We start from the raw sequence: 20,735 nt of genomic DNA on the forward strand, positions 1-20,735 counted from the left end.
CGCTCCCCGCGGGTTCCCAGCCCTGCCTTTCCCGAAGTCGCTGTTTTCTCCCGAGCTCGGTGTGCCCGGGCTCGGCCCCGCCGTGTGAGGGGCCGGGCGGGGCGGGGCCGCGCAGGCGCGATGGCGGCGCGGGCGGCAATGGCGGCGGTGGCGGGCGGCGGGGCCCGGCCCGCCGTGGTGCTGGGCGCTATGGAGATGGGGCGGCGAGCCGGGCCCGAGGCGAGCGCCGAGATGCTCCGCGCCTTCCTGCGCCGCCGATACCGCCTCGTCGACACCGCCTTCATGTACGCAGGCGGCGAGTCCGAGCGCATCCTGGGCGCGCTGCTGGCCGGCGGCACCGAGCCCGGTAGGGCGGCGGAGGGCGGGCTGCCCTCGGGGGAGAGGGGCTGCCCTAAGGAGAAGGGGCCGCTTTGCCAGGCTGACACTGTCCTTGAGGAGAAGGGACTTGGCCAGGACTCCTTCTGTGAGGAGAGGGGTCTTTCCTGAGGAGAAGGGATTTCCCCGAGGAGAGAAATGCTGGGAACCGTGCCCTGAGGAGAGGATTCTCCCTTGAGCATGGTCGTCCCTGAGGAGAGGGGCTCAGCTCTTCTGCCAGGCTGACACTGTCCTTGAGGAGAAGGGACTTGGCCTGGACTCCTTCTGTGAGAAGAGGAGTCTTTCCTGAACAAGGATTGCCCTGAGGAGAGGGGACTTGCTGGGAGCTGTGCCCTGAGGAGAGGGTCCTCCCTTGAGCAGGGTCGTCCCTGAGGAGAGGGGCTCAGCTCTTCTGCCAGGCTGACACTGTCCTTGAGGAAGCAAGACTTGCCCAGGACTCTTTCCCTGAGGAGCAGGGTCTTCCCTGTTAGGCTGATGTCCGCCCTGAGGAGATGGCACTTCCCTGGGGAAGGAGAAAGAGAGGGGTCATCCCTGCCAGTCTGAGGCCGTTCCCAGGGACAAGGGCGGTCCCCAGAGTCCATTCCCTGAGGACAGGGATCTTCTCTGCCAGGATGACTCCCTCCTCAAGGAAAATGGACTTGCCCCAGGCCCATCCCCTTAGGACAAGAGTTTTCCCTGCTGATGCCATGCCTGAGGGGAAGGGACCCCTGTGCTAGTGCTGAATCCCAAAACCTTGAGGAGCAGACCTCCCCTGCCTGGGGCAGACCCTCAGTCCCTGCACAGAAGAGCCCCCTCTGCCAGGCTGATGGGATTCCTGAGCAAAGGCACCTTCCCTGAAACACCTCAAACACTTATATCACTTGTCCCCACTCCCCTCCTCAAGGTGGAAACCTCATTGCTCATTCCTCCTCTCTCTGCCAGTGGAACTGGCCACCAAGGCCAACCCGTGGGATGGGAAGACGCTGAAGCCGGAGAGTGTGCGCTCCCAGCTGGACACGTCCCTGGAGAGGCTGCAGAGGACGAGTGTGGAGCTCTTCTACCTCCACGCTCCTGACCACGGCACCCCGGTGGAGGAAACCCTGCGTGCCTGCAACGAGCTGCACAAAGAGGTGAAGTGCAGAGTCCAGGCCTGGGCAGTCCTTGATTCCCTCCTCCCCACTGCTTTGTTTAAACCAGGGCTGCTTGTTGTGCCCATCTGCAGCGCTGGGTTTGTGCAGCTCTGCGGAGACAGAGCCCAGGGCAGAGCTGAGCAGCCACTGCTCTTTGTGTGCTCACGTGGTGCACTTTGTTCCCAAGAGCTCTTGGAACATCTGGACTTTGCTTCCAGCCCTGTTAACAGTCTGGGTTAAGATTACTGCTAGTAATGGGTAAAGAATTCCTGAGTTTCGTTTACCTGGTTATATCATTTAAACTAGAAGGTGTGAATTCCAAATGAACAGAAAATGGGGAATATTTTTGTCACGTCTTAATAATTCATAGTCTGTCAGAAAAGGTGGACAGGAATTAACCCTTCTGGACTAAAATTTGGTGACTGTCCTTTTCACTCTACCCATCTTGTGCTGTCTGGGTCCAGATGAACTTTGAAACACTGGAAGTGAATTCCCTTTTATTCCTCTGCAGGGGAAGTTTAAAGAGCTTGGCCTGTCAAACTACGCTGCGTGGGAGGTGGCAGAAATCTGCACCATCTGCAAGTACAACAACTGGGTGATGCCAACTGTGTACCAGGTGAGGGAGGGGGGAAGCTTGGATTTGGGCTCCCCAAATCCAGCCCCAGTGTGCCACATAAACACAGAAGGAATCTGCTGCAGTTAGTCTGGGAAGTCACAGACTCACTGAGGTTGGAAAAAACCTCCAGTCCCAGCTGTGCCCAGTGCCCACCTTGTCACCCAGCCCAGAGCTCTGAGTGCCACGTCCAGGCCTTCCTTTGACAGCTCCAGGGATGGGGACTCCAACACCTCCCTGGGCAGCCCCTTCAAGGCCTGAGCACCCTTTCAGTGAGGAAGTCCAGGAAGCTGAGCGAGGTCACTGCTCAGAAACAGCTCAGAGTGTTCATTGCTGGAGCCAGCGACTCCCCTGCCATGGAACTTCAGTTACTGGCAGTCCTTCGGCGAGTCTGTTCCCAAGCAAATCATCACCTTGTGTGACCTGAGGCTGCTCTCTGGGATGGGTATTGCCAGGGAAGGGTGGGAAGAGGCAGCTGCTGTGCCCTGAGCTCTGTGTGAGGCTGTCTCCCACCCCGTGCAGGGAATGTACAACGCGACCACGCGCCAGGTGGAGGCCGAGCTGTTCCCCTGCCTCAGGCACTTCGGGCTGCGCTTCTACGCCTACAACCCGCTGGCAGGTACAGGGACAAGGCTTGGGACAACGCTCTGAGGAATGGGGGCTCTGCAGAGCCAGCCCATCCCCAAACCTGCTGCTCCCTTCCCTCCCAGGGGGGCTGCTGACCGGCAAGTACAAGTACGAGGACAAAGACACGCGCCAGCCCACCGGGAGATTTTTTGGGAATGACTGGGCTCAGGCTTACAGGGACAGGTATGTCCTGAGCTGACAGACAAGCAGGAATGGCTGCATGAAAAAAAACCACTCTAATAGTCAGCTGAGAGGAAGCAGAATTGACCAAAGCTTGGGGTTATGTCAGCACACGTGGTTGGGGCTGTGGTGTGTGACTGAGCTCTGCAGGGTGGTTTTTAGGCTCAGCTTCCTCACAGCTCCCAAGGGAGACTGCAGAAGTCCTCAGAGGCTACAGAGTTGTGTGAGGCTTCCTGAAAGCCTTTTGATTGGAATATAGATGTACCACTGACTAGAGGTCCCAAGGGCAATTACAATGGGTTTTTTGGCAGGTACTGGAAAAAACACAATTTTGAGGGAATTGCACTGGTAGAAAAAGCTCTGAAAGAGGCTTATGGCTCCACTGCACCCAGCCTGACGTCTGCTGCTCTGCGCTGGCTCTACAACCACTCCAAACTGCAGGTGAGAGCTTGACTGGGCACTGCTGCCAGCACTCACAAACAGGGAAATTTCAGCGTAGGTGTCTTTTAATCCTGTGGGATTGTGGCATTCCAAAGGGAATATTGCTGTACAGACTCTGCCCAGCCGTGGCAGTGAGGCAGCTCTGCCTTTTCCCATGTGGTCAGAACTGGAAGCTTCAAGTGGAAGATTTTAGGGGTCTTGGCTTCCCTGCAAGGAGAGGACTCAACTTTCACTGGACTAGGAAACTAATGCTTAGAATTCCTGATGTTCCCCAAATGTTCCTGGAGCCCATCATAAAGTAGGATTTGGCAGCTTCTAAGGATTTGGGGTGCCTTGGGAATGTCCTGGCCTAGTGAGCAGAATTTGTGGTGTCAGTTGCTTAATTCCTGGATGTTCTTTAGTGGAAAGAAACGCTTTGTTTGGCCCGCAGTGGCACGGGAAATTGTCTCTGTCTCTCTGGGAGCCTCTCAGGAACCCTGGGCCAGTCCCGAGTCGGCAGACACCGGGGAGGGCAGCCCCGACACGGCCGACAGCAGGGAGACACTCTCTGTGCCCCGAGGGTGCTGAGGGCACCTGGGCTGGGGGGAGACACCCTCTGTGTGTGCCCCGAGGGTGCTGAGGGCACCTGGGCTGGGGGGAGACACTCTCTGTGCCCCGAGGGTGCTGAGGGCACCTGGGCTGGCAGGGAGACACTCTCTGTGTGTGCCCCGAGGGTGCTGAGGGCACCTGGGCTGGGGGCAGACACTCTCTGTGCCCCGAGGGTGCTGAGGGCACCTGGGCTGGGGGGAGACACCCTCTGTGCCCCGAGGGTGCTGAGGGCACCTGGGCTGGCAGGGAGACACTCTCTGTGCCCCGAGGGTGCTGAGGGCACCTGGGCTGGCAAGGAGACACTCTCTGTGCCCCGAGGGTGCTGAGGGCACCTGGGCTGGGGGGAGACACTCTCTGTGCCCCGAGGGTGCTGAGGGCACCTGGGCTGGGGGGAGACACTCTCTGTGCCCCGAGGGTGCTGAGGGCACCTGGGCTGGGGGCAGACACTCTCTGTGTGTGCCCCGAGGGTACTGAGGGCACCTGGGCTGGTCGCCTTTGCTGCAGAAGAGACACCAGAGACAGCGGTAGAAGAGAAAGGGCCGACTCTTAGCAGGGGTTAATCCAAGGTTTTATTCTAGGAGTCCCAAAGGAGCTCCTGCACCTCAGGGGCCTCCTGCCCAGAGCCCCGGGAGATGTGCCAAGGTCACATTTAAAGGGAGGTGGAAACCAAAAGTAGATAACATTTTACCAACCAATAAGTAACTCTAAGGGATGGGTACTGGGGGATGGACATATAGGACAGCGTATGGGGCAAGGCTTGGGGGGCTGACCCCTGGCCAATCACTCGATGACTTGGACTGAAACTTCTGGATGGAGGGATGGGATGCTGAGTGATTGACAGAGAGCCAGGGTGGGGGTTTGGGGATGATCTCATCCCAGGAGAGGGATAACACAGGTAAAGGGAGGGGAGTACAGTCTGGGATAAACCATTTGGGAAAAATATGGGAATACAAAACAAAACTACTTCAAAGTATTACAAAATATAAAAATGCACTACAACAGGAAATGAACTTTCTTTTGGGATCAGCAACACCTCCCATCTGTTCCCAGGGTTCTCTTGGAGATGCAGTGATCATTGGGATGTCCAACATGGAGCAGCTGGAACAGAACCTCAACTACAGCGAGGAGGGTCCCCTGCTGCCAGCCGTGGTGCAGGCGTTCGACGAGGCCTGGAACCTGAGTGCCCACGACTGCCCCAACTACTTCCGCTAGGGAGGGAAGGCTGGCACACCCAGCCCAGGCTCTGCAGACTGGGGAGAGGTGCTGCCCACCCTGCCCTCCCATCCACGGCTGGAGGGCTGCAGGTTTTTCCTGAATCAGTGAAGCTTTGTAGGATCCACACCCGTGCCTTATCCTCCCTCGCAGCCCCTCAGCTCCCCCAGCACAGCCCCTGATTCAGGATGCAGCTGATCAGGAAAATGAACACCTTGATGAGGTGAAGGCCCCTGTTCTGCTTTAATGTGAAATCTTAAATAATTACATAGAAGAATAAAATCTCTTTCTAGTGCAGAGCCCATCTCTGACCTGTGTCTGGAACCTGTCATCTCTTTGGCGGCACTTGGGACTTGGAATCACAGAATATCAGGATGGTTTGAGTTGGACAGTCCTTAAATCTCATTTGTTCCACCCCCTACCACAGGCAGGGACACCTTCCACTATCCCAGGGTGCTCCAAGCCCCATCCAGCCTGGCCTTGGACACTTGCAGGGATAAGGCAAAATTCCAAGGGTTGAGCTGAATATCTTCTTCTGTGTCAGAATAACAAACCCTCAGCATCTTTCCCTTTGTGCTCTATCAAAATTCCATTACATTTACGCCCTTCCTGCCCAGTTTTCATGTTTGAGCTGGCATTTCCTCAGATCCCAGGATCCACCATCACTAAAAAAGAGCAACAGCAGCAACCATCTGAAGTTTCACATAGATATTTATATAAATATAAAAATGCATAGGTAGGTCATTTTCTATAAAGATCATCCCAGTCCAGGTGTACCCAGGGAATGGAAATATCCTCCTGTTTTTGTCCCTAAAATAGAACTGTCTAGTGTCCAAGCTGTTAGTCCTCATTGCTGTCATCATCATCATCCTCCTCTTCCTCCACCTCTGTGGTATCTCCCACGAGCTTCTGGAAGTCTCCCGTCTCAGAATTCCACAGAAACTTCATGGTGACTTTAAATTCTGCCATCTCATAGCCAAAGAGTTTCTAGGAGAGGACACAAATCCATCATTCCTGCTTTACTGTCTCTGTGCCCAGTCTAGCAAAACAGTAAAGTCTGCTTCCAGGTGGGAAGTGGAGTAAAGCAAGAACCAAAATAATTGCTGCTGAGTTTTAGGAGATGTGTTAATGAATTCTTTTGTGTCAGGAAGCAGGGCTGCTGTGTTACTCACCAGCACACGGGCCTGTTCTGGGGTGAGAACATCCCCTTCCTTGCACACTTCATAATCCGACAGCAGCGTCACCACCCCTGCAGAGCAAAACCCCTGGAAGTGGGATCCCAGGCACTGGGGGCTCCCCTGGAACGTGGGGCAGAGCCAGCACTCCCTCCAACACCACCCCTTGGAGCTGACACCTTCCCATGCAGCATCAGAGCACCCCAAGGAGAGGGGTGAGATCAGCTCCAAAACCCCACACCTGGTTCCTGAGTGGGTTTTGAGCTGTTTCCACTGGAAAGGGAAGGCATGCTGCAGAAATCTGGGGGCTTTACTCAGCCTCTGACACGACTTTGGGAACAACAGCACCAGGACAGAAGGAGTTCTAGCCCCAGCCCACAAGGACAAAGGTGTCCCTCAGTTTCCTCCAGCCCCAAATGCTGCTCTGTGTGTAGCACTGTCCCTCAGGGATCCCAGCTGCACAGCAAACCCCAGCCTGGCCCTGCTGTACCTTTCTTCAGCGCCGTGGGCAGCCCCAGCTGCCGCAGCTGCGGCTCCATGGAGTGGGGGAACTGCTCCAGGGGCCCCGTGTCCAGGCTGACCCCGTAGGGAGCCTTGTTCCCAGCACGGGCAAAGTCCAGCTCCCGGAACCTGGAGAACCACCTGGGACAGAGCAGGGCAACAGGAGCTTCAGCTGGGGCAGGAACAGCCCTGGGCTCAGACAGGGACTGGGGCACGGCCTCCCCAGGATCTGGTCCTGCTTAGGGAGGTTTTGGCTGCCCCTGGATCCCTGGAATGCCCAAGGGGGTGGAATGAGATGGGCTTGAAGGTCCCTCCCAGCCCAAACCCTTCCATGATTTCTGCTGTCACAGGAGGGGCTGACAAAGGCCCATGAGACCATCCCTGCTCTAAGGGAAGCAGCAGGGCCTGTTTGGGTCTTGTGGCAACAAAAAGGCTGTGCCAGGCTGGTACTCACTCATCCACCTCGTCCCTGGTGCGGTTGGTGAAGAGCAGCCCGACCTCCCCTCTCAGGTGTTTGCTGACCTGAAAGAAAGGAGCAGCCATGAGGACTGGGGAGCAGCAGGGACTCACCTGCAGGGGCTCAGTCCTGCACTGCTGCACCCAACAGAGCTCTCGTGGCAGGACATGGATGGACTCAGTTAACACTCCCACAGAACAGTGACCCTGGGATGTGATTCCAGGATGTGGAATGCACCAGGTGAAGCTTTGGGACACCCAGAGGAAGCCCAGCAGGTACCTTGTGCAGGTTCTCCTTGTACTCGCTGCTCGGCTCCCGGCCCAGCGCCACCATCATCACCTTGTTCTTCCCGAAGAAGATCCTGCCCAGGAGGAGGAGGAGGAGAAGGAGAAAGATGTCAGCCCTGGAGCCCCCCCCTTGGGCACCCCCACCCCGCAGCACCCCCTGCCCACCTGCTGTGCTTCCAGGCGTTCCTCACATCCTTCAGCTTGTTGTTCCTCATGTTGGCCACGGAGAAGACGAAGATGTACTTGTAGGTGTCCACACAGCGCCGCAGCTGCGGGGGAGCCGTTACCGGGACGGGCACGGGGGGAACGGGCAGGACAGGGGGAGGGGACAGGGGAGAGGGCTCGGGGCCAGACTCACCTCGGCGATCAGCGCCTGCTTGGCTTCCAGCCCCTTGCGGGGCGTCCGCGTCAGGGACACTGCGGGGAGAGGAGGGAGAGAGAGTCAGGGAGCGGTGGGGAGGGAGGGGGGAATGGAGGATGGGAGAGGGAATGAAAGATGGGAGGGGGAATGGAGGATGGGAGAGGGAATGAAAGATGGGAGGGGGAATGGACGGGGGAATGGAGGATGGGAGAGGGAATGGAGGGGGTAATGGAGGATGGGAGAGGGGACCGGGAGGGGATGGTGATGGAGAAGGGAACGGAGATGGGCAAGGAGATAGGGATCGGGTAAAGGACAAGGGAAGGGGACGGTAAGAGGGAAGGGGGTGATGGATGGGGCCGAGAAATGAGAAAACAACGGAAAAGGGGGCAGGAGTAGGGAAGGGGATGGTGAAGGCGGTGGGGAGAGGGATGGGGGCGATGAGGGATGGGATCGAGAAATGAGAAAGCGACGGAGGAGGGGGCAGGAGTAGGGCATGGGACAGGACCGGCGGTATAGAGGGATGTGCCCATCGGGGTGCCCGGGGCTCGCTCCAGCCCCGCTCCCACCTTTGCGGTCCCGCTTGGACTTGGGCATGGCTCCGCCGTGCTCCGAGGCCCCCGCTCCGCGCGCGGCCTGCCGGGAGCGGCCGGGGCTGTCCCGCGCGCTGCCTGCCCGCTCCCCGCGGTGCTGACGCCCTTTCCCCGCGCAGGCGGCGGCGAGGGCGGCCCCGCGGTACAGAAGGCCCCCCGGGCGCCGGGGCCGCTGTCATGGCGGCGGGGCCGCTGCCGGTCCGGGCCCTGCTGCCCGTCCTGCTCCTGCTGCCTTGGGCCGCCGCCGTCTACGAGGACCAAGTGGGCAAGTTCGACTGGTGAGCGCCGGGGTCCCGCCGGGTTGGTTCCCCCTTCCCGCGGATAGGCCCCGGTTCCATTTCAGCGGCGCTGCCGTTCCCTCTCGCAGGAGGCAGCAGTACGTGGGGAAGCTCAAGTTCGCCTCCTTGGAGGCCTCGCAGGGCTCGAAGAAGCTCGTTGTGGCTACGGAGGAGAACGTGGTGGCCGCCCTGAACTCGCGGAGCGGCGAAATCCGTGAGTGGCCGCTTTGAGGGTCACTGAGGGCTGCCGCTGGTTTAACTCGGAGGGTCCCTGCGGGTGCCGGTGTTTAACGCTGCTGTGCGGCCCCGGCGGGCGGGAGGGCTCGGCCGGCGGCTCGGAGCCCTGTCTGAGGGCTGGCTCCGTGAGCAGCCCGGGTTTAACCCCTGTTAGTACCGCAGGAACGCCTTTGCGGGCACAAATGCCCTCCCTTGCTCTGTCTCTCGCAGTGTGGCGCCATGTGGACAAGGGCACCCCGGAAGGAGCCATCGATGCAATGCTGATCCACGGGCAGGGTAAGGCTGTGACAGATGAGTAATGCCCTGATTGACGCTCACAATTAACAGACAAATAACGTGTGTCCACGCTAAGAAAAGTTTTATAGATTTATACTTTTACCCCCTCGTGTGGTTATCAAGGACAGCCGGGTTGGGACATTTGGGGGAGTTGTCACTATGGAACACCTGAGCTCCAGTCAGGATTTGAGGACGTGATCTCCACCACTGGACAGTGAGGAAGGAGTTGATGGACAGAACTTTGGGAAAGGCTATAGGGTTAAAAGGCCAAACCCCCATTGTGTGGGTGAGCACGTGGTGGGGAAAATGCTCTGCTCCCAGCACTGTAACATTTTCTCTATTCAGCCTTCTGTTGTATTTTTGATAAACCTTTCTAAATTTCTGTAAAGTGAGTGGCTGTTTCTCACAGGGGCACGTGGCAGGGCTGGCAGGGCTCCTGGAGCACAGGCTGGGTGTGCAGAGCCCATCCCTTTGCTGGCCTGTGCTGGGTGCCAGCGCTGTGTTTGTCCCCTCCCCTCCTCTCCAGATGCCATCACCGTGTCCAACACTGGGCGGATTCTGCGCTCCTGGGAGACCAACATTGGGGGCTTGAACTGGGAGACCTCCCTGGACACTGGCAGGTGGGAGTTCCTGTCTGCAGGGTTTGTTCTCCTTGGAGGGCTGCTCTGGGAAGGAAAAAACAGGTCATGGACTCAGTCTGGGTTTGCACTGTAGAGAAAGATTAGTCAGATGTAAAGGTTCCAGAACAAATTTTAGGTGAATTCTTTGTGAATGCCTGAACCTTGCAAAGAATCACTGAGGTTGGAAAAGCCCTCCCAGATCATGGAGTCCAAGCTGTGACCAATCCCCACCTTGTCCCCAGCCCAGAGCACTGAGTGCCACATCCAGGCCTTCCTTAGACACCTCCAGGGATGGGGACTCCAAACCTCCCTTGGCAGTTCCAAGGCCTGAGCACCCTTTCCATGGGGAAATTCCTGCTGATGTCCACCCTGAGCTGCCCTGGCCCAGCCTGAGGCCGTTCCCTCTGCTCCTGTCCCTGTTCCCTGGAGCACAGCCCGACCCCCCCCGGCTGTGCCCTCCTGGCAGGAGCTGTGCAGAGCCACAAGGGCCCCCTGAGCCTCCTTTGCTCCAGGCTGAGCCCCTTCCCAGCTCCCTCAGCCTAGGAAAAGAATTCCCTAATTGCTGGTACCTGTGCTCAGTTTCCAGGGGGCTGCCCTGGTGGGGCTCCCTGAGGCAGTGAAGTACGTGGCAGTGCTGAAGAAGGCGGCCCTGTCTCTGCACTACCTGTCCAACGGGCACCAGAAGTGGGTGGAACAGCTGCCTGAAAGGTGAGAACACCTCTAAGGAGAGGTGTGAGCCCCTGGCACGGGGCTGCACCTGCCTTGTGCTGCTGCAGACTGCAGTGTGAGTGAGAGGCTGATGCTTCATGCCTGTCTTGCAGTGAGAGCACTCAGTACGAGCTGCTGTACTCCCGTGGCACCGGGGTGATCTACGTGGTTGGCATCGTTCCCCAGAGCCACCTGAGTGTGCTGACCTTCAGTGTAGAGGATGGGGAAATCACAAGACAGGTAGGGGAGCCAGAATACTGGATTTGATGGGAACAAATGCACTTCCAACCCTGTGGTGTGGTGGGCAGAGAAATGAATTGTTGTGCCACAGAGAACCCTCCCTTTCCCCGAGGCATTGCCTCCACACCAGGGATTTCATGGCTGAATGCCCTGGAAGCCAAACTGAGCCAGGCTGGCAGCTGTTAGCCAAGATTATCCATAACCCTCAGGCTGACAGGTAGTTTTTGTCAGCTGTGGCTAAAAATAACTGACTTAACTTGCCTTTGTGTGCCCGTGGGTGCAGTGCAGGCTGAGTGCTGCTGAGCTGGCTGTGTCTCTCTGCAGGTGAGGGTGGCAGCCCCGTGGCTGGGGGGCCTGCAGGGCCCCTGTGCCGTGGTGGGGGAGGCTGTGCTGGTGTGCGTGGACACGGCCACGCGCTCGCTGCACGTCTGTGCCCTGGACACGGAGCAGGACATGAGGAACATCCCCCTGCAGGTGAGCACTCCTGTCATTCCTGACCCAGCTGGTCTGGTTCCAGCTGGAACTGGTTCCCTGTGGTGGCAGCCTGGTCAGAGAGAGAGAAAGCTGAATAAGTTTACCCAGGATTGGCCTGGGAAACAGGAGGGAGCTGGAGAGAGAGAATTCTAAACAATTGCACCTGCTGTTTGTAATAAGCTGTATTGCCCAAACCTTTGTTTACCAAAGGGTGGCTTCTTAATCAGCCAGTGGTGATGTTGTTTTAATTAATGGACCAATCAGGTCCACCTGTATAGGGTATAAAAAGCACTGGCTTTCTTAATAAAGTGAATTAGTCTTCTGTGAATGTCTTGAGAGTCTCTGTCACTCATTACCTGTTCTGACCTGTTATGGTGACATCTCCCCAGTCTGTTGGTGAGCTGGGGGGTGACTGGAGATGGGGGGGGTCACGCTCTGTAAATTGAGGGAAGGGTGGGAAAGCTTTTTGTCTGCTCTTCCTTCTGGATTGATGTCTTCTGAGCTTTGCTCCAATGGAGCCTCAGCCTTCCCTGCTCCTGCTCTGTCCCCTGACTCAGGGGATCTCTGGCTGCTGCTGAGGGGAGGCAGCTGTTGGTCCCACTGCAGGATGACTGCCCAGCACATGTGCTTGTCTCCCCTGCAGTCCCTGGAGCTGGAGTTTGCAGATGACTTCCAGGCCAGGATCTTGGCCACTCAGCCCAGTGTGACCAGTGCCTCACGGACTCAGTTCTTCCTGCAGCTGTCCCCAAGTCACTTCTCCCTGCTGCAGTACAAGCAGGGGCTGCTCAGCCACCTCCGGGACTTCCAGCAGGTGAGAGATGGGCCAGGTGCACCTGAACATCCTTCACCCTGCTGGGCCAGCTGGCAGCTTCTACAACTCTCAGTAACTCTGGGCAGCATGGCTCAAAAATCTGTAGCAGGTAACTGCTCCCATCTTTATGAGATGTAGGATTTTTCCTGGTTTTGAGCTGGGAGAAACAGCACAGTTTAAAATTTGGCTGTGACAGTTCACCTGCTTTCAATTTCACTGTGGTTTTATTTACTTCACGAGTACTTTTTAGTGAGGTTTAGGGGTTTCTTGAGGGCTTTTTTTTTTTTAATGATTTCTTGCTATTGTTTTTCCTTTTCCAGGCAGCTCTAGTGAGTTTTGCAACAACTGGGGAGAAGACAGTGGCTGCTGTGCTGACCTGCAGGAGTGAACTGGTGAGCACAATTCCTGTCCTCTGGGACCAGCCCACTGGGGTTTCACAGGCCCAGGATGGGGAGCCCCTTGAGGAAGAGGAGGATTTGATAAGTTTCAGTGATAACACAAGCAGGGCTTGGTTATGTCCAGCTCAGTGAATATCCTGTTTCAGGAAGGTGGGCATGTGACAAGTATTGGCTTTCCTGATCCACAGAGGACTTCAGTTCTTGGGGATATCAAACATTCATTTTTATCAGAAACAAAATAGAACAGAACAGAACTGTTTCCTGCCTGATATCACAGGCAAGCTGAGATTTGTCAGGCAGCTGAAAACTTAATTTTTTTATCCTTTACTGGTGTCTGAAGCCATGTTACATCTCCTCTCATCCTCACTTCAGAAACCTGGAAGCTCTGATGGGCTCCAAGCTGGCAGCACTCTGGAGGATGCCCGCAGGCAGGTACGGGCTGCTCTTGTTCCCAAGTTCTTGTCAGTCCATTTTATTCCTTCACCTGCAGGAGCAGAATGACAGAGGTCTTACACCAGCTGTACAACCTAAAAATACAGCCTAAAAATATCTTAAAGCCCCAGTTTTTTGCAGGGCATGGAATGCTGCTGCAGGATTTGGTGTGGTGTGGGTGTAACCCTTGTTTTCTGCCCATTGCTACAGGATTCCTTAACCTGCTCCAATCAAACTTATAACATAAACCTCTACCTGGTTGAGACTGGGCAAAGACTGTTGGACACCACAATCACCTTTACCCTGGAGCAAGGAGGGGCCAAGCCTCAGCAGGTGAGCAGGGAGGGGTTATTTCAGTCCCTGCAGTGCTCCCCCTTCCCTGCTTTGGCAGCCAAGGAAAAGCATTCCAGGGATTCCAGCATCACTTTGCTCTGGTTTCACCTGATTTCTGCTGTCTTCAAGGAGATGATGTGATCATTAATCTTGCTGTTTTCCTTGCCTTTTTTGGTTTGGTTTGTTTTTTTTTTTTTCCCAGCTGTACATCCAAGTTTTCCTGAAGAAGGATGACTCCGTGGGCTATCGAGCCTTGGTGCAGACAGAGGACCACATGCTCATGTTCCTCCAGCAGCCAGGTGACTTCCAAACCCAGCTTCCTCCCTTTGTAACAGTCACCAGGACAAAATTCTGTGTCCTCAAGGATTGTATTTTATCATCACTTTCCTTGGAAACTGAAGAAATTAATTTTAACTCTCCTGAGTCCCACAAAAGACACAGGAGACTTTCACCCTCACCTGGACAAACAATTCTGCCCTGCTTTGTGTGGGCAGAGCCTTTGGATTTCAGGGCTTTTCTGCAAATTTCAAAACTTTTTTTGTAGGATGAGAGTGTAAGTTCTGGTGTGGATCTCCCTCAAAGATTTTCAGATAAGGTCCTCGTGGCAAAAATGTTAATTTGCAGAAAGGGTTGAAAGTCCCATCTCAGCAACAGGAATTTGTGGGGCTCTAAAGGAATCCAGGGGTTCACACTGTGAATCTCTTGTTTTAAATAGACTCAATGACTGGATCCCTTTTAAAGCACCCGATTGCTTTTACTGATCCTGAGGTTTTCTTCCCAGAAGTGGCTCCTGTTGCATGAAGTATTTGTCTTTTATGAAATAATTAAGTTAATTATAGTAGATATTTATACACTGTTTTGCATTTTATTTAGAGGTGATTGCATTTCAGGGTTGTGCTGAAAGATACTCTTATATTGAGTGAGTTAGTTCTCAAATATTAAGTTGATTTTTCCAATATTCTGCTCTTATTTCTTTCCAGGAAAAGTTGTGTGGAGTAGAGAGGAGTCACTGGCAGAGGTGGTAAGCTTGGAGATGGTGGATCTGCCTCTGACAGGTGCACAGGCTGAGCTGGAGGGAGAATTTGGAAAAAAAGCAGGTGAGTTTAACAGAATTACCTCTGTGAGTTTGTTTTCCTTCCTAAATAAATGTGTTTATTGTTTTTTGTTTACTCTGAGCTGAGAGATTAATTTAAATCTCTACTGATGCCAATTAAATTGAGCAGAAAGAAACCCTTTTCTGTCTAAACTTTGGAAATCCCATCCAGATGACATGAATACATTGCATTGTTACATTAAAAAAACCAATCAGCAGCAGCAGGAGGGATTTGGGCCATGTCTCCTGAATGTTTTCTGTGGCTCTTTCTGGAAGATTCATTTCCAATAGCTTTTTTTTTTTTGCTTTGTTTTGTCTTTCCTTGCTGTCCTGGATGCAGCCATCCAAGGTAACCCCATCCTGCATGGAGTGTGCTCTGCTCCTGCCCAAAGCTTCTGGTGCCACTGCTCCCCTCTGCTTGCTCTCCTCAGGGGCTGAAACAGAGTTGAAATCTGGTGTTTTGGTTACTTTAAGAATTTGAATACAAACCCTGATTGGGCAGAATTAAGGATTTTTAATTGCTCTGAGGGATTTCTGTAGAGGTGGGGGAGCTGTAGGTGGGCACAGTGAGAAGGAACACAAAATCCTCTGCATGAAGGTTTGCTTTCAGTTGATCAGGGCATATTTTGGAATGAGTGTAGAGTGGGAAAGGTTGGTAAATGCCAGAGTCTGTGACAGAAATGGCAACTGTAACTTACTGCAGAGGGGGAGGCAAGGAGCCAGCCCAGGTTTGTGCATGGCAGCGTTTGACAGCACAGTTTCAGCTCTGGGGTGGGATGGGTGTGTTTTCCCTCCTGCTCTCACTGTGGTGCCCCTTGCAGATGGTTTGCTGGGAATGTTCTTGAAAAGACTCTCATCCCAGCTCATCCTGCTGCAAGCCTGGACTGCCCATCTCTGGAAGATGTTCTATGATGCCAGGAAGCCCCGGAGCCAGATTAAAAATGAGATTAACATTGACAATTTGGCCAGAGACGAGTTCAACCTCCAGAAAATGATGGTGATGGTCACTGCCTCGGGCAAGGTGAGGAGGCCAGGGCAGGAATCTGTTTCCAGGCTGGAGCAAAGAGTCTCAGCTCTGAATTCTCAGCCCTGTTTTTAGCCAGGCTTGGGCAGAAATAATGAGGAGATGCACGGGATGTTTGTGGTGGATCTAAAGGGAGACTAAGGCTCAGCTTTCTTTGGGGTATAACAGAGAGGGATGTAGTGCTTGAATGGGAGAGGTGTTTCCTAAACTTTGGCTTTCCTGTGTTTCCCATGTGTTTTTCCTCAGCTTTTTGGCATTGAGAGCAGTTCTGGCACCATCCTATGGAAGCAATACCTCAGGAATGTGAGACCAGGCTCCTCCTTCAAGCTGATGGTGCAGAGAACAACAGCCCATTTCCCCCACCCTCCACAGTGCACTCTGCTTGTCAAGGACAAGGTGAGGCCCTTTCCTGCCCCTCCATGGGCACAGAAATCTGCCCTTGGACAGGGCAATAAAACCTGGCATCATTCTTGGGCATCATCTGCTTGTCACTGATGAGGGGATGGCAGGGGAGAAAGATCTGGAGGGAAGCAGACACGGAAGCCTAAGTATGATTGTGGTTGTTGTAGACAAATGCAGGATAAATGTTTGGACAAATGTGTATTTCCAAACAGAATATTTTCAGGATGGAGTAGCTGAACACAGGGTATGAATAATCAACACTAGCAAGCAACAGTTAAAAAACCACCCTTTTTTTGGACTTAAAAAGAGGCAAAACTTACCCTGTTTTTCAGGAAACCAAGATGAGTTTTCTGTACGTGTTTAACCCCATCTTTGGGAAGAGAAGCCAAGTAGCTCCTCCTGTTCTGAAACGTCCCATTCTCCAGACTTTGCTTCTGCCTATTATGGACCAAGACTATGCCAAAGTGCTGCTCCTGATTGATGATGAGTACAAGGTAAAGTGCTTTGCCTGGAGGCAGTTTTCTTTACATTCTGGTTAATTATTCCCCTCCCTTTTGGAACAAGATGGAAAAAATGCCATTGAGCCACATTTCACACAAAACTATGAGGTTATTCTGGTAAGACAGACCTTATCTTGATAAACATGTTAGAAATAATCCTTCTGGTTCATTCTGGGGTGGGTTTTTTGTCTGTATCAGTTGTTTCTAACCTAATTTTTCTTTTCCAGGTTACACCTTTCCCAGCCACTAAAAATGTCCTTCGCCAGTTAGAAGAAATAGCCCATTCCATCTATTTTTACCTAGTTGATGCTGAGCAAGGAAAACTCTCTGGATTTAGGCTGAAAAAGGTATGGAAGGCCCATTGCACTTCCCTGAATGCCCAGTGGATAATGGCAGGTCTCAGTTCCCTTCATGGAGCTTTGCTCAGCTGAACCTTCAGCCTCAAACCGCGCCGAAGGAACTTGGGAAACCCCAAAGCAAGGGCATCTGCATCCTGCTTGTGGAGATGGTGTCCTTGGAAGATGAGATCCAAGCTCCCACATGCTTTTTCCCTGCAGGACCTGAGCACAGAGGAGAGCTGGGAGGTGGCCATCCCCACGGAGGTGCAGAGGATTGTGGCTGTCAAGGGGAAGAGGTCCAACGAGCACGTGCACTCCCAGGGCCGCGTGATGGGCGACCGCAGCGTCCTCTACAAGGTGCTGCTGAGCTCTCTGCTGGCTTGTTGTTGAGGGTTTGTGCCATGGGAAGATCCCAGTACCATTCCCTACATTGGGATGAGCTGCCCTGTGGTGCCAGTTTTTCTTTCTGAGCACCAGTGTCTCTGTGGAAGAACGCTCACTTTGATGTTTTAATGCAGCAGTTAAGTCAGTCAAAGTCTGAAACTGTGGAAATAGCAGCTTGATTTCTTGAGGTGATTTATGCTAATGCCCAGTGCCAGATGAAGAGAAGGAAGGAGGTGTCTGTGGCACTGACAGGGGGTCTCAGCTGTTTCTCCTTCATCCCCAGTCCCTGAACCCCAACCTGCTGGCCGTGGTGACCGAGAGCACGGACACGCACCACGAGCGCACCTTCATCGGGATCTACCTCATGGATGGGGTCACGGGCAGGATCATCCACTCCTCTGTGCAGAAAAAGGCCAAGGGGCCCGTGCACATGGTGCACTCTGAGAACTGGGTGGTGGTAAGCTGCTGCTTCTTTGGGGATGCCCCTAAAGTCACATGCTGGACTATATTAAGGTGATAAAAAGCAGTGACCTGTAATGAAGGTCCTTCATGGTGCAAATATGGCAAAATACACATGTAATGGCAGACTCTGGCAGTTTTGTAAGTTTAACAAATTAGCATACCTAAAGAAATCATCCAGTTAGAAGAATCAAGTAATCCCCCCTTTCAATTCTGCTCCCACTGAAGCCCCCCCTAGCTTCTGGCTCCCCATTTATTATGTCTGTGATGGAGAAAATGAGATGTCCTTGGTTCACTATATAGCAAAGACTACATAAGATTCCAGCAAGGTTTGCTTATTGTTCTAAAGTCTAAGGGAGGGGTAGGAAGGTGCTACAGTGACTTAACAAGCCATGTAACTATATAATAGCAATCTACAGAGCTACAAATATATAGAAAAGGTATAAAAAGCAAAAATCTTTTTGGCATGGAGGCAGTTTAGTGAGCACCCTCTGTGATTATTGGATATTCCCTGATCCTCCTGGAACTCCTGCTTGCAGTACCAGTACTGGAACACCAAGGCCCGGCGCAACGAGTTCACGGTGCTGGAGCTCTACGAGGGCACAGAGCAGTACAATGCCACAGCCTTCAGCTCCCTGGACCGCCCCATCCTGCCCCAGGTCCTCCAGCAATCCTACATTTTCCCCTCTGCCATCAGTGCCATGGAGGCCACCATCACTGAGAGGGGCATCACCAGCCGCCACCTGCTCGGTGAGTGCCTGCTCGGGGAAAGGGGAGCTCTGAAATCCAACAAAATGCGCTTTGCTGCCAAAAAGTCATGTCTGGGGGTTGTGCTGGACTCCTGCAAGTGCAGGGATAAGCACCAGGAGTGTGTCTGTGTTGGCTGTCAGAAAATGTTGTCAGGAATGGCCATGAGGTGCCAGACTCTTTCCAGTGGTGCCCAGAGCAGCAATGGCCATGAACCAAAAACCCAGTGAGTTTCACCCCAACACGAGGAAGAACTTTTCCTTGAGGGTGGCAGAGCAGTGGCACAGGTGCCCAGGGAGGGTCTGGAGACGTTCCAAACCCACCTGGATGCATTCCTGAGTCACCTGCTCCTGGTGACCCTGCCTGGGCAGGGGAGTTGGACTGGGTGATCTCCAGAAGGCCCTTCCAACCCTGGCTTTTCTGGCATTCTGTGATTTTTGAGATGCTTTTCCTTTAATGCACAGTTGGGCTTCCCTCTGGGGCCATCCTGTCCCTTCCCAAGGCTCTGCTGGACCCTCGGCGCCCGGAGATCCCCACGGAGCAGAGCAGGTAGGGAGGGATGAGAACCTTTCTTCTGGGCTCTGCAGAGGGCTGGATTTTGTGTGAAGAGGAACAACCTGTCCTGCCTGGACTCAGAGGAGTCTTGGCACAGAATGAAGGGCAGCTCCTTCAGGTCAGAGGTTGGACTTGACCTTCGAGGTCTTTCCCAACCTGAAGGAATGTGTGTTTCTGTCCCCAGTCTGTGATGATGGGATGCATTTGTGTGTATTACAGCAGGTCAGTGGTTGAACCAGCCTGGTGTCTGTGTTCTCAGGGAGCAGCATTCAGAGGAAATGGATTTTCTAGAATTACACTTACTTGTAAAACTTAACCTGACCCAGCTGATACATTTGATTTTCATCCTGCAGCAATGATGAACCTGCACTGGGAAAAGCTCCCAGATTTGCTGCTTTAGGGTAGCTTTTGATAATCAGGAGACACTGGTGGCATCTGCTGTGTGCTGCCTGCCTGGGGTTTGATGTCTCCTGGTACCTTGCAGGGAGGAGAACCTGATCCCGTACTCACCAGACGTGCAGATCCACGCCGAGAGGTTCATCAACTACAACCAGACCATCTCCAGGATGAGGGGCATTTACACAGCCCCCTCTGGCCTCGAGTCCACCTGCTTGGTGAGTGCAGGGGGGAGGGGAGGTGCAATTTGGGGGTGGACCTGAATTCTGTAACTCCCATAACAAGTGCTGCCAGTGTAACCATCACTCCTTCCCATTCAAACTGTCACCCTGAGGGGATCATTTTGGGGTTTTATGCTCCAAGCTGCACCCCCAGCTCCTGATCTCCCCCCTGCAGGTTGTAGCCTACGGGCTGGACATCTTCCAGACCCGGGTGTACCCCTCCAAGCAGTTTGATGTGCTCAAGGATGACTATGACTACGTGCTGATCAGCAGCGTGCTCTTCGGGCTGGTCTTTGCCACCATGATCACCAAGAGACTGGCCCAGGTGAAGCTGCTGAACAGGGCCTGGCGCTGAGGGAGGCCCAGCCTGGAGAGCAGCTGGACTGGGATCCCAGCCCCCACCCAGGGATGGATCCACAGGCCTCTATTCCATTGGGCTGGAAGATATTTGTGAGGAAAAGCTGCTGGAGGAACAAAACCCGCACTGCCCACGTGTGTCCTGCGAGGAGAAACGGAAGAGATGAAAAATAGAGACTGTTTTAGTCTGGTCTGACTGAAAAAGAAGCTCCCAAACCTCCCTTAAAGCCCCTCCATCAGTGTCTCCCTGGTGTTGGTGAAGGGAACCCTGAGGATGTGTGTCCTGCTCATCCTGGGCTCCCCCTTGCTGCCAGCTGTGCCCCACATCTGGCAGAATGGAAGGATTGTTGGCTGTGCCAGCTGTGCCCCACATCTGGCAGAATGGAAGGGTTGTTGGCTGTGCCAGCTGTGCCCCACATCTGGCAGAGAAAAGAGGGTTGCTCCAGCTGTGAGGAAGAGACCTTGGGTGATTTCTGTAGGAAAAATGTTGGGATTTGGGTGTCTGGCAGTGGGAAGCGGCCTCGTGGAGCCACTGACGAAGCTGCAGAGCGAGGGGAGGATTTTGAACCTAAAGCCTCTCCGTGTTCTTTATTTATTATGACAACATCAGTTCCTTCCCATTTGTTTCTAAATTTTCCTGCATTTTTTTTTTTTGTGTTCAGAGCTGTGGTCAAGGTGGGGGAGGAGCCTCCCAGCGTTTCCATCGCGCTCAAGGCTCTGAGCACTGTGGGTTTGAATTGTTAAGGTCCAGTTTGACATCGAGTTTGTCCCCCGGGAGTGGCCGTGTCCCCCACACCCCTCAGTGTCCAGATCCCAAAATAAAGCTGCGGAGCAGGGAGTGGGTTTGGGCTGCTGAAGTGTTTCTTGGGCTATTTGAGGGGGTGGGGGCATATTTAAGGGGCTCGGGCGTTATTTAAGTGGGCATTTGCGGCTCTT

General features: G+C 53.9%; 3 protein-coding genes across 3 annotated transcripts; 2 read left to right on the forward strand and 1 right to left on the reverse strand.

Moving 5' to 3' along the window:
• The first annotated feature begins 120 nt into the window (after nt 1–120).
• Nucleotides 121–5,456, forward strand: AKR7A2 (aldo-keto reductase family 7 member A2). Its single transcript, XM_066564071.1, has 7 exons — nt 121–346; nt 1,297–1,484; nt 1,996–2,100; nt 2,620–2,716; nt 2,808–2,907; nt 3,216–3,345; nt 4,984–5,456. The coding sequence occupies exons 1-7, from the start codon at nt 121–123 to the stop codon at nt 5,143–5,145; spliced, it is 1,008 nt and encodes a 335-aa protein (XP_066420168.1). The 3' UTR covers nt 5,146–5,456.
• A 382-nt stretch (nt 5,457–5,838) lies between these two features.
• MRTO4 (MRT4 homolog, ribosome maturation factor) lies at nt 5,839–8,555 on the reverse strand. Its single transcript, XM_066564072.1, has 8 exons — nt 8,493–8,555; nt 7,924–7,982; nt 7,731–7,834; nt 7,558–7,639; nt 7,276–7,343; nt 6,811–6,962; nt 6,318–6,394; nt 5,839–6,132 (listed from the first exon to the last, which is right to left on the reverse strand). The coding sequence occupies exons 1-8, from the start codon at nt 8,518–8,520 to the stop codon at nt 5,986–5,988; spliced, it is 717 nt and encodes a 238-aa protein (XP_066420169.1). The 5' UTR covers nt 8,521–8,555; the 3' UTR covers nt 5,839–5,985.
• A 123-nt stretch (nt 8,556–8,678) lies between these two features.
• On the forward strand, nt 8,679–20,637 carry EMC1 (ER membrane protein complex subunit 1). Its single transcript, XM_066563977.1, has 23 exons — nt 8,679–8,794; nt 8,884–9,008; nt 9,242–9,307; nt 9,834–9,927; nt 10,507–10,635; nt 10,749–10,875; nt 11,200–11,349; nt 11,993–12,160; nt 12,481–12,552; nt 12,931–12,990; nt 13,201–13,323; nt 13,526–13,622; nt 14,304–14,420; nt 15,238–15,437; nt 15,687–15,836; nt 16,175–16,336; nt 16,570–16,689; nt 16,900–17,037; nt 17,348–17,521; nt 18,063–18,273; nt 18,735–18,819; nt 19,310–19,439; nt 19,618–20,637. Exons 1-23 carry the CDS (start codon nt 8,694–8,696, stop codon nt 19,795–19,797), a joined length of 2,979 nt encoding a protein of 992 aa, XP_066420074.1. The 5' UTR covers nt 8,679–8,693; the 3' UTR covers nt 19,798–20,637.
• Nucleotides 20,638–20,735: the final 98 nt, after the last annotated feature.

Source organism: Molothrus aeneus, chromosome 21 (assembly GCF_037042795.1).
Source record: "Molothrus aeneus isolate 106 chromosome 21, BPBGC_Maene_1.0, whole genome shotgun sequence".
In the NCBI taxonomy this organism is placed as follows: domain Eukaryota; kingdom Metazoa; phylum Chordata; class Aves; order Passeriformes; family Icteridae; genus Molothrus; species Molothrus aeneus.

What these genes read in the sequence shown, in the direction of transcription:
- AKR7A2 (XM_066564071.1), top strand. Translation starts at nt 121, where the DNA reads ATGGCGGCGCGGGCGGCAATGGCGGCGGTGGCGGGCGGCGGGGCCCGG. An exon ending in GGCCGGCGGCACCGAGCCCG is followed by an intron (nt 347 to 1,296) that starts GTAGGGCGGCGG and finishes TCTCTCTGCCAG; the next exon opens with TGGAACTGGCCACCAAGGCC. An exon ending in TGATGCCAACTGTGTACCAG is followed by an intron (nt 2,101 to 2,619) that starts GTGAGGGAGGGG and finishes CACCCCGTGCAG; the next exon opens with GGAATGTACAACGCGACCAC.
- MRTO4 (XM_066564072.1), bottom strand. Translation starts at nt 8,520, where the DNA reads ATGCCCAAGTCCAAGCGGGACCGCAAAG. An exon ending in ACAAGGAGAACCTGCACAAG is followed by an intron (nt 7,344 to 7,557) that starts GTACCTGCTGGG and finishes CCTTTCTTTCAG; the next exon opens with GTCAGCAAACACCTGAGAGG. An exon ending in CAGAACAGGCCCGTGTGCTG is followed by an intron (nt 6,133 to 6,317) that starts GTGAGTAACACA and finishes GTCCTCTCCTAG; the next exon opens with AAACTCTTTGGCTATGAGAT.
- EMC1 (XM_066563977.1), top strand. Translation starts at nt 8,694, where the DNA reads ATGGCGGCGGGGCCGCTGCCGGTCCGGGCCCTGCTGCCCGTCCTGCTC. An exon ending in GTGGAACAGCTGCCTGAAAG is followed by an intron (nt 10,636 to 10,748) that starts GTGAGAACACCT and finishes CCTGTCTTGCAG; the next exon opens with TGAGAGCACTCAGTACGAGC. An exon ending in ACTCTGAGAACTGGGTGGTG is followed by an intron (nt 17,522 to 18,062) that starts GTAAGCTGCTGC and finishes TCCTGCTTGCAG; the next exon opens with TACCAGTACTGGAACACCAA.